The sequence below is a fragment of the Engystomops pustulosus genome, chromosome 8 (assembly GCF_040894005.1).
Source record: "Engystomops pustulosus chromosome 8, aEngPut4.maternal, whole genome shotgun sequence".
NCBI lineage: Eukaryota > Metazoa > Chordata > Amphibia > Anura > Leptodactylidae > Engystomops > Engystomops pustulosus.
The window spans coordinates 38,669,268-38,681,774 of NC_092418.1; the positions used below are offsets into that span (position 1 = coordinate 38,669,268).

Here is a 12,507-nt window from a genome sequence, read left to right on the forward strand (position 1 = left end):
ATGGATAGTCCCTGGTATTGCAACTAATCTCCATCCATCTCTATACAGGTGAGCTGCAAAACCAGCACAAACCATGGTCAGTGGCATGAAAGCTTTGTCAACCTCTGATGAACTTTCACAAGTAATTGGGGGCAATTCTATGGAGTACTCCTCTTAGTATAGAGACACAGTTTGCTACTACCAAACTATACTGCAAGAGGCGTATCTCTTCTGATGGGGTCAAATTGCTATTTTTCGTTCGCAGCTCATTTACAGAAGTGTCTTCTACGTGCGAAAGAGATGGACCAGTCTTTGTTTCCATGTAAAGTTTATTGTTATGGCTTCTTTGCACAGTCTTCATATGGCACAATTATACCTGGGTCCAAGTACTACACAGACATCACATTATAAATAATCCATACTGTCTGCTGCCAGTTCAACTACTGTACTGGAATCCCCTTAACTTAGAGGAACACTACTCCATAATTTTAGGACTGATTCCCTGTGACACTTATATTACATTAGGAGTCACATGTCGTCACAGCGGTCCACACGTTAGGTACGGTTGGGCTGGGTTCACATCATGTTCTATGTAAACAATCCATAAAAGCTCCTGACTGACACCCCAGCTTATACATCTACATATGGTGGCAGATAGAGGTGTGGTTGTTGCTTCAGTTTGTCCACTATACGTAGGAGCCACAGAAAGAGTCAGGATGGAAATATGTTGCAAGCTACATCGTTTCATCTGACTGAGCAGTGTATGCTGTGGGGCTTCGCCAAGCAGCGGGGGGACACGGTGAGGTCACTGTCCATATTAGGACAGTGACATCACTGGGGAAACACCCCATAGTACACAGTGAATGGCTGCTGCCAATGTATACTCCTCTTGCAAGTGGGACACGTATGGTCAAAAACATGATGTGCACTCAGCCTTACCAGGTCATCCTTAATTTATTCCTATAAGAGAATTCTGAAGACCGGCGGCTCCACATGAGAAATTCCATCTAATAGCACAAGACCCTGGTAACATCCAGATGTGAGAAGGTTCACATACCGGCATGTAAGCTACAACTGGGCTCCTTTAAGAGCTTCAAACCAGGATTCATTGCTGGGGAAATTAGTTTTATATATCTGGGATCACATCTTCTCTGAGGACAGGGATAGCCTTAGATATTGCATCTTCTCATTAGAAGGGGATGGAGTTTTAATACCAGATAAACCCAGTGACTACCGCACCACTACGAAAACTAAGATGCACCATAATACATACAAAGGGTGGAGACTGTGATATATGTACTGATAGGGGAGCTGAAGTCCCAGCAGGGTCTTCAAGCTTCATAGTTCTATCTATAATGTTATATCTGAAATACAGACACCACATATTCCTATGGAAATTCTACTTTTTTTTTATGTATCTTGATGTGAGAAGACCAGGATCACTTTGAATTACAAGCTTAAAAATGACTATTTTTGCTACTTCAGCCATAAGGCAACATGGGCAGAGGTCATTCCAGTTCCAATAAGGTTAAAAAACCCCAAAATTTAATATAACACAGAATTCTCTCCTGCATGATACTTAAATGAATTTTAGTGTTGGGGGGGGGGGGGGGGGTCATGACCTGCATTGAGCCTTGGCTAAAGATTACATGTGTTCCCAGTGATAAGACTTATGTACTCGGCTATCTTGTGGGGGTTGTCTAGAATTTCTCAAATACTTGCAGAAAGCAAAGGACAATATTATAAGGAATTATATTATTGTATACAGCACCCGTGTAACTTGTTTCTCAATGAGACAGACTACATTTCTGTGAAAGGGCCCTTATAGGAGATCTACTATCAGATTTTCATCCCATTCATCTATTTTCAAGGGCAACATTCTAGTATTTATACTAATTGAATAATATATAATATACTATTATTAAATATTTCTTGTCTTTATTAAATTACACATTGGCCCTTATGGGGGGGGAGGGGGCGCAAATCCGTCCGGCAGATTAAGGGGGCTATACATCCGCTACTGTCTACCAATCCGTGATGACAACTCCCACATAATTGATTGGAGGGGGCGTCTAGGATACCGGCACACCCCTCCAACCACCGATGAGAGTGGTTATGACAGAGGGTGCGCATACCGCAAATAGGGCACAGCCTCCTCCATCCGTCAGAAGGACACAAGACATCACAGGAATCCAGTGTCCTGTTGCCGCAGGGTTGTGTGACCTGTGGCACCCGCTACATACAGACTAAATTCAGCGTCTTCAAAAATAGTAAACGTTTGTAATAGCGACCAAACTTTTTAAGACTTGATGTTTCCTTTTTTGTTTCTTAAGTAGAAGGGATTGTAGCCCAGCCATATAGTGGGGAGGGGTTCTGTTAAACTATGGAGTCTTATCCCAGCACTACAGCTTCCATAGTCCACCGCCATCCGTTCGCCATAATTTAATGCGATGACCCAACACTATACCGAGATTGGGTACGTGACAAGCCTTGTGTATCGTGTGTAAGTGCACACCTCACTAGCAATACTAATAAATGCAGTCTATCAAGAAGGTCACCTGGTACCTGAAGAACCAAGTTCACCCCAACTTTAAACTCCAGTTACCACTAGCAAGGGTTAAACACATTGTCAGCATTGTCTGCACACTGTCATGGTGCTACATACTAAGAGATGACAGTTATAGGTAAAAACACTGTACATTATTCATCAGTACAATAATTTATGACAATGGAGACAAACCTACAAATGTAAGATCTGCCATTAAAATCTAAAATGCTCATTTCATCCTTATAAAAAAATAAAATTTTAAAACTGCTCGCCAGCCGTGTCCTCCCCAGGAGCCTCCTGGCACAATTCACATAAGGCATATTTCCCCGATCACAGGCTCCATCTTGCGTCCATCTAGCGGGACTCGCCGGGTCACTGCAGCTAGGAAGCTTAAAGCTAATTCCACAATCCATCAAACACATCATAATGGATTTGGAGGGAGGGGGTGGGGGAGAGTTGTGTATTGACTAAAACCACAACGACGGGCTGGATGCGCTATGACGGGATCCATTGGGTTAATGAAAAATATCCCTTTAAATCACATCATCGGCAAGTTAATATGTAAAATCAGAGGGACACTTATAAAATGCAGGTTATGTACACAGGGTTAGGGGGTCTTCACATTCCAGGGGAGTCGTCCGTCGGAGAGAATGAGGAACATTCATGTGACACACGCTATGACAGTGGAGGATTGTAGGGAAGAAAACTGCCCGCATGCAGTGTCGTCCTCTACAGGACACGGGTCTATTATTTTCACAGTATTAGTTCTGCTTGCTTCACACATGGCGACCGAAGGGATTTAGCTACGAGTCTCCGTGCCATTCGGTGTCAGCTTGGTTTTCTTCTCCAGTCGAGGGCCGGTGGCAGAATACTGAACCAGGAGAAAGGGCTCTTTAGTCTCCCCTTCCCCCACAATGCTCTCCTCATCCTCGGACTGGCTGAGCTTCTGCAAGCGAAGGTAACACCAGCAACCCAGAATTAAGGCACCGAGGGCTGCGATGGCGATGAGAATGACGATGACTGTGACCACGCCGGTGGTGGGGTTATGGTCCATTATAGACATGGCTGGCGCTGGGTGTACGAGATCTGGTCTTCAGGCTCTGATCCGATGTTAGATGGGGAAACTCTGTTGAAAGAAAATAAATGATTTATGATTTATCACATATCTGAGATCCAAGCTCTCTTATGTTACATCCATCAAACTCCATGATAAACCAGGGACATTACTCATAGATCCAGGTACCGTGACTGTGGTCATCTCCTTATATTTGTTATCCATGGCCTCCTATCTTCTAAAGTCAACTTTTATATTTAACTTTTATGATAATGAGCCTGAAAGGCGTTCTCGTCCTCTGCCTCTGACAGGAGGAGTGCCAGCAAGAATATTTACATACACAGGTAAGACTGAACTAAATATTTGCCCCCATGATCGCACTTTGGTATCGGAAAGAAATGTCAACCTACACATGGAGTATGTAGTACAAATAGGCAAGGACAGCTGGGAAGGGGTTTAGTATCAGGGCTTAATGCACATTGTAACAACCTGTAAAGCCGGAGTTTGGAGTAACACAGGCAGCGGAAGTAAGGAGAAAACAGGGGATGGGGGCCAGGCGTTCTGCTCTCTGTAACATCCTGTGAAGCTGCAGCAATGAAGGGCTCTGGTAACACACCACAGCACCCTTCAGGCGCATAACATTAATTTTAAAAGTTGATTTTCTAATGAAGGAGGCCATAAATAACAAATAAGAAGATTACCACAGTCACAGTTCCTGGATCTATGAGTAAGTGTCCCTGGTTTATCAAACCCGATATTGATGCTAGAATTATTAGATTTCCTTTAATGCTTTATATTATAAGTAAACCCACGGCTTCATGCTCACTGCTCCGGCCCATTGCTGGTTACATCTTCAGCATTCATAAGAGCGATTCCTATGAGACTGTATGTCTTGTAGAAAGCAATAAAGGCAGCGATAGAAGAAAACTGCTACTTATACCCAAATTCCTCAAGGCTCAGATGAATGGATAGGCATTGTGGGGGAGAGTTATCAGAAGAGTCTGAGGTAACCAATGGAAAACAATCAGAGCACAGCTGTCATTTTATAAACAGCTGTGGGAAAACAAAAGCTGAGCTCTGATTGGTTGGCATGGGCAACTAGAACAGTTTTACCTCAGACGCTTCTGATAAATCTCCCCCTATAGATAGTAAGAGTGCACTGAAAGATTACTGTGTCGCCCTGTAAGACTACAACCAGCACATGAATGAGGAGACATCATCCATGGGGCCACAATGTAACAGCAATCAGCAGAAATGTAGTTACAATGTATCCCCCTCCTGGGGCTCTCTGTGGATTTTCTATATTTAAACAGAAAATACTAATAAAATAAATTGAAACAAAGCGGTGAGACGTGCTACAGGCCCACATAGCTACATAACAGTGAGCCCCCCGCCTCTGGGCCTCGCTGTCCCTTTCGCATACATCCGCAGCGCTCTGGGCTTTTTGTCTTTGTCCATTTTTCTGAAAAGCGATTCAGTTCTGCGCTGGAATGACGGGACTAGGAGTCAGGGGTCAGAGTATTCACAGGCGTGAAAACCACAGAGCAGTTTACTCCATCCCATCACCGCCATGAGGGAAAAGCTCTCAGCCCCCTTCCTACCAGACACACAAGGATTTATAGTTATTGCTTCCTCACCAAGTGCGGATGTTGTGGCTTAGTGAAGAGACCAGATTTGCTGATAATAAACTTGTCTCCTCAGAAATAACGTCCACTGGCAGAAGTGTGTACAGAGGTCTGTCTTATTGTATCAGGATACTGTGTTGGGGGTGAGAATTGTTCTGTGTAAACTATGGGGACCCTCTGGGGGAGATTTAACATCAAGTTTTTGAGGTAAAACTGTTCTAGTTGGCCATGGAAACCAATCGGAGCTCAGCTTTCATTTTATAGGCAGCTGTAGGAAAACAAAAGCTAAGCCCTAATTGGCTGCCATGGGCAACCAGAACAGTTCTGCTGTGAGAGACTTATGATAAATCTCCCCCTATGAATCTATACAGCTCTATAAATATTGGGCACCCTCCATTAAAATGCACATTTGCCATACAACAGAGATGGTGGGTTCCTCTCAACCTAAATCCGGAGGGCCTCAGTATACGTGTAACATGTCTCGTTATTACTTATCTCTTTACTGAAACGGCCTTGAGTTCGATAATACAGAAGCCGAGGTCCTGCCTGGAGTAATTCATTAGATGTAGGTGGTGAGGTTTTAGATGACTCCGGAGTCCATATTATACACCTCTTATTTTCACTCTCGCTCTTTACAATCAATATGTCCAGATGTGCGCAGTAATTTACCACATCTCTCGGTCAGTGGACAGCGAGTAACAGGAGTAACAAGCCGGGCTTCCTGCCATTACCTGCTGCTGAACCAGATCCTTGTACTTTACAAGATCAATGGTGATTATATATAACCCATGGGTCCAAGAATACTCTCCAACTGCAAAGTACTGGCCAGGGAGACCAAAACAACTAATTTGGTTCTATTGTGTTGCCAGTTTTGGTGCCACTTGCCATCCAGGAGGTCTTAATGTAAACAAATTGGTGTTGGGTGCTGACTCCATGGTGGTGGACCCATAGTTACTCTCGTGGCCGCAGTTACATTGTGTTGAAAGCATACGATTTTATGTGCCAAGAAATAATTGGCCTCAAAGGGACTATTGTCAGATGTTACTCCATTAAACAACTAGCAGGTAGCTGGAAGGGAATGAAATGTCCCTTATAGATTCTAGATTTATGTGAAATCTTTCTGTTTACCTATAAAAAATTTAGGTTTTAAGCAAATGAGCTGGGAAGAGTCACTTTTAGAGGCTGCAGTATTTGACAAAGGCTACACGCAAACCACTAATAAATCACAATTTGAGCATTATCTTCTGGAGTGCCTAGATTTCTACTATGTCTATTGTGTGGTAGGATCCCAATCCAAGGAACCCAACTTTTCAAAGGAGAGCAACCAGAATATTGTATTAACACTTTTAGAGGCTGGTGGAGGAGCATAACTTCAGGCGTCACCTCTCTCTATGGTTCTATAATTCCTAGATGTTATTAACTAGAACAACCTCATCTTTCAGATCACATCAGGACTGTGGTTCTGTGAGCTACAGAACTAGCGATACAGGCAGTTAAAGAAACAGTCGTGAATGAGATCTTTACCTGCAGTTCACATTTCCAACTATGTATGTCCAGTTCTGTAGCTCACAGAACCACAGCCTGATACAAGCTGAAAGAGGAGATCTTTATCTTACCATCATACCTAATGCATCTGTTTAGGTACTGTAGACCTGAAGATAGGGATGTCTGACACCTTCCCTTTAGCCTCTTAACTTGACTCATCTTAAGCAAATATGACTGCTATTTCCAAATTACTTGGATGAGATTTTATTTTCCATAGGTAAAAGGGGGAGATTTCACATAGGAACAAAGGAAGTCAAGAAAGAACATTTCATACCCTACTTGAGGGAGCTGGTAGTTTAATACAGTAAAATCTGGCTCCCTTTAAAGGGTTACATCGTGTGAGGATAACTATCATAACATATCAAGTTTGTGTTTACACCCATGCAGCACTGTTTCTTATGGAGAGGAGGGTTGAGCAGCGGTCACCCTTCCTCCTCTCCGGTACACTGCCATACGCTCGGCTACGGCAGTGTGTGAACGTAGCCTCAATTCGAGAAATCTGACTTAGCTGCAATATAACACAGCTATGGTCAAATGTACAAAATTGCAAAAAAAAAAAATGTATGTAACCTGATGTTTATTTATAGCCTTAATAAAGTGATGGATTGAATTCAAGGAAATTCCAGGAATGACTGACCTAGGAGGAAATTCCAAGGCAGGCAGAGCAGCCATGATCCAGGGAGTGCAGCTGTATATACGGTGCATACGTTACCTGCACCTATAGAGACTTATCTGCCAGACTACAGCATAAGGTGATCCAGGGTATTATTTCGGGGACTGACCTGTCCATACTGTGCTGATTATGTCCAAACACACAAATTTATGATCAGTGGAAAATTCCACTGTGAGCGGATGACGGGACTCTCAGCTGCTCAGTCACCTCCCGCCCCGAGTGACAACATAAGTGCTGTGGACATGTGCCCACACTATAGCAACATGGCTGCATGTACCAGATACAGGAATTACCAAGGAAAATGCACAGCCTATACACCCGGATACACATGCAGCAAATGCCAATACAGCACGACTACCCCATAGCGTTCAATGTGGACATTATCAATTTTCTACTTCTACTTTCTATTTATTTTCTATAAATTATCAATTTATAATTTCAATTTATTTTGAAGTAAAATTCCATGTTTTGCTGTGGCAAGGAAGTGGCCTTTAACCATCGCTACACATCTGACACGATTGCTCCCTACAACCTCTGTTCCCATAGGGAAGCATTGAAGTGATGGTGCTGAGATTTTACCCCAGAACAAAGCAATACCAAAAATCCACATTTATCACACTACTCACAAATACGGATAGAAAATACAGAGGTGTGTATGTAGCCTAGGACTCGGTGTAGGATTCCTATACCTAGTGCATTTCCTGGATCAGAGAACAGTAGAGCAAGAAAGATTTTCCCACAACTTTTTTGCGTTTCATCAAATGTTCTTATGGAACCTGAGGCAAATCTTCACTTTACAAGTCATGTTACAGAGGGTAAAAATTAATTTGCATCAAAAATTTTTCAAAGGGACCTCTTATTTACGGTTTAAAGGCAGTTAACCAGCAGTTTTGGGCATACACAGCTCCAGACCGTGTTGGGTGTTGTCTTTGGATATCTGAGTGTGATGTTTGCTTCAAGTCCAGCAACAATCCTGCTGCTACTATCTCTTCACTAAACACAGCACAGTCCCTCTCCCCAGATAAACTGCTGTACTATTCAAACAGAAGCTGCCACAGCAGAGTGGAGGAGCTGCATAGCGGCACATTGCAAAGATCTCACACAGCAGTGTACAGTACTCCGAATGCAGCTACAAACTATGGATATCAATGTATTTTCACAGTCAAACTACTGTACAACAAAATGATTACTACACAGATCTCCAAGGGCTATACCCAACACTGTCTTTAAATGGTAAAAATTAATGACAGGCTGTCTTTAAGAGACTATGGGCACATAACAACTAATAATGGTAGTAGTTAGAGCAGACAGGATAATAAGGCAGATTTATCATCCAGCATGTGATATCGGGCACAGCTTAGGCCTCCTGTGAGTATCACACAGATGCATCAGTCCTGCTATCTTTATCTATGATAAGCCAGGACACAGCTGTCTTATTACAAGCCTGTGCTTGCTGGGCGTCATGTGCGGCCTCCTCCTCAGGTGCTAGGACACGCACCTGCCACTTACAGAAACAAAATCAGCTTCAAAGAGGTTTACACAAAGCGGTTTCCAAAATAAGATGGGTGCACTGACTGGGTGCAGATGATATCCGGATGGACAGAACCAAGCCATTTCTTATAATACGATACCAGAATGTCAGCCCAAAAGCTGCACCCTCCATGTTAGTTATACAACCCTGTGACACATACAGGTCACATCATCTACAAATATGCTCAGAACAGAGCTCCAGCCTGTATAAGAGAGTCTTCTGAGTTTACCTCTCACATGTGCCCTGCTGGTGCAGTGTCTCCAACTACATTTACATGTATGAATGTTTCCTGTATGTTCAAGTATTGGTCAACCTTAGAGCACTCGCCAGTGGGAGTGTGAACCCCCCCTCCCCAAATAAATGTATCACTTATCCAAAGGGCGGGTCATCAATTTTAACACCCAGACAACTCAAGTGTTACAGTGGCATGATCATTGCATTCTCACTAAAGACTGATGAGCGATCTGACCCCTATCTGCACAATGTAACTGGAATCCCTTTAACCAAATATAAAACCTATTCTCATAAAATTAGAAATGAGTGATGATCAGTACGATTCCTTATGGCTTGCTGAGACCACCGTACATACATAGAAGTAGCCCATCTGTGTACAGTCACACACATAATATAATGGAGAACCTGCGTCCAGGGGTTACTATAGGACACATCCTCACTGATCCGGATCCAAACATCATGACATCTTTGTCTTTTCTCGCAGGTCTCAGCTCCCAGATCCTTAAAAGACAATTTCCTTCTGAATTGTCGAGGATGAGAACAATGGCTACAGGTTATTATAGAGCAGCTGTAGAAGAAACTAGAAGCAGATGGACATGTGTGGCATGCCTCAGTATCACGTATCCTGCACTCACACCACTGCCAGGAGGAAGGTTTATTTCCCTACAGATTGTAACTGGATCCTGAGGAAATCCCGGATCACACATTCCAGCTATTAGAAGCAAAGAGCAGCCGTCCTCCTGAAAATAGAGTGTGCAGGGAGCCTATGCGGCCATACCTGCCGCCGATCACAAGTCCTGCCGACAGCTGCAGCAGATGAGGCCACTTCAGCGCCCATGTGATTCACTGTGCCATGTACAGCTGCTTATAGCGCCCGTCACACAGAACAAAGGATGAAAGCTCAATCCGGAGAGCAGCGGCGCCTCCCAGTGCCCCCGGGTACTGCAGTACGGAGACCACAGTCCATTACACAGAATATTCCAGAAAACCCCTGGGCCCAGGAGGACATTTTGCATTCACGTGGCTCAAGTGTGGAAGTGGTATAGTTCTGTGATCCCTACGTGATGACCTCACACACACTCTACCGGCTCTCTACCGGGATGACGTGACACACACACTCTACCGGCTCTCTACAGGGATGACCTCACACACACACACTACCGGCTCTCTACCGGGATGAAGCACACACACACACTACCGGCTCTCTACCGGGATGAAGCACACACACACACACACACACACACACACACTATCGGCTCTCTACCGGGATGACGTGACGCACACACACACTACCGGCTCTCTACCGGGATGACGTGACGCACACACACACACACCACCAGCTCTCTACCGGGATGACGTGACGCACGCACACACACACACCACCGGCTCTCTACCGGGATGACGTGACGCGCACACACACACCACCGGCTCTCTACCGGGATGACGTGACGCGCACACACACACCACCGGCTCTCTACCGCGATGACAAGACACACACACACACACACACACACCACCGGCTCTCTACCGCGATGACAAGACACACACACACACACCACCGGCTCTCTACCGCGATGACAAGACGCACACACACACACCACCGGCTCTCTACCGCGATGACAAGACGCACACACCACCGGCTCTCTACCGCGATGACAAGACGCACACACCACCGGCTCTCTACCGCGATGACAAGACGCACACACCACCGGCTCTCTACCGCGATGACAAGACACACACGCACACACCACCGGCTCTCTACCGCGATGACAAGACACACACGCACACACCACCGGCTCTCTACCGCGATGACAAGACGCACACACCACCGGCTCTCTACCGCGATGACAAGACGCACACACCACCGGCTCTCTACCGCGATGACAAGACGCACACACCACCGGCTCTCTACCGCGATGACAAGACACACACGTACACACCACCGGCTCTCTACCGCGATGACAAGACACACACGCACACACCACCGGCTCTCTACCGCGATGACAAGACACGCACACACCACCGGCTCTCTACCGCGATGACAAGACACGCACACACCACCGGCTCTCTACCGCGATGACAAGACACGCACACACCACCGGCTCTCTACCGCGATGACAAGACACGCACACACCACCGGCTCTCTACCGCGATGACAAGACACGCACACACCACCGGCTCTCTACCGCGATGACAAGACACGCACACACCACCGGCTCTCTACCGCGATGACAAGACACGCACACACCACCGGCTCTCTACCGCGATGACAAGACACGCACACACCACCGGCTCTCTACCGCGATGACAAGACACGCACACACCACCGGCTCTCTACCGGGATGACATGACACACACTCTACCGGCTCTCTACCGGGATGACATGACTTGCATGATGACATGATAACATCACACACCATAAGATGCATCTACCATAATGACATCACACAGAATAGGAAGCTTTCTCCATGATTAATGAGCTGTCACGGCTCTGCCTGTAAGGTGCCAGGCATGATGCCCAGGGCTCCAGGCACACTGCTGCCCCCGCAGGTGATAGTGAGCAGCGCTGCCTCCATGGCTTTGTCTTGCCCTCCTTTTGATGCCAGGCTGCAGCAGGAAACATGCCCCCTGTTCACACGCTGCAGTATAAGACGCAGAGATAACGCACATGCATGCCCCAGCAGCACTCACCTCCGCCCGTGCAGCGCGCTCAGCACAGCCGCCCTTCAGCGCTCCCTGCGGGTAGGGTTCGGGCTGCAGAGCCGCATCCTCCAAAATCCTCACCGCAGCCCAACCCCGCACTCTGATTAGCATAACGGTGCCCCCCTACTTATAGCCAACGCTGACGTCAGAAGCCACCAGAAGCCAATCACCGAGAAGTTCAGACGTCTAGCCTAGCGACAGCTGCAGGGCGGGGGAATGGAGCATAGCAACGGGGAGCGAGCCGGGGGTCACGTGACACCGAGCACATGACCCGCGCTGGAGGGGGGGGGGGGAATTCTGACAAGTCTAAAGAATCGCTAAAAAATCATCGCATAAGACAGACACATGTAGTATATATGCGATTATAGGAATCTACTGGTGCTGCATCTACAGCCACGTGACGTGATCTTATCTGCTGAAGACGTTTAGGTAAAACTGTGTACAGGTTTTTTCTTATAATTTATTGGGAAACTGTAAAAAAAAGAAACGTTTTAGGGAAGAATAAGATAGAAAATGCAATCCTGACCCAGCTTTCTACACTCCTTCCCAGCCTCATAGATGATGTGCTGGAAAGGGGATACAGAGCACTGATGTCAGCATGGGTGTGAGAAGCCA

General features: G+C 45.9%; 1 protein-coding gene across 1 annotated transcript; it reads right to left on the reverse strand.

Moving 5' to 3' along the window:
* Positions 1-290: 290 nt before the first annotated feature.
* SNN (stannin) lies at positions 291-12,027 on the reverse strand. The gene is made up of 2 exons (XM_072120702.1): positions 11,881-12,027; positions 291-3,653 (listed from the first exon to the last, which is right to left on the reverse strand). Exon 2 carries the CDS (start codon positions 3,588-3,590, stop codon positions 3,327-3,329), a length of 264 nt encoding a protein of 87 aa, XP_071976803.1. The 5' UTR covers positions 3,591-3,653; positions 11,881-12,027; the 3' UTR covers positions 291-3,326.
* Between the last annotated feature and the right edge of the window lie 480 nt (positions 12,028-12,507).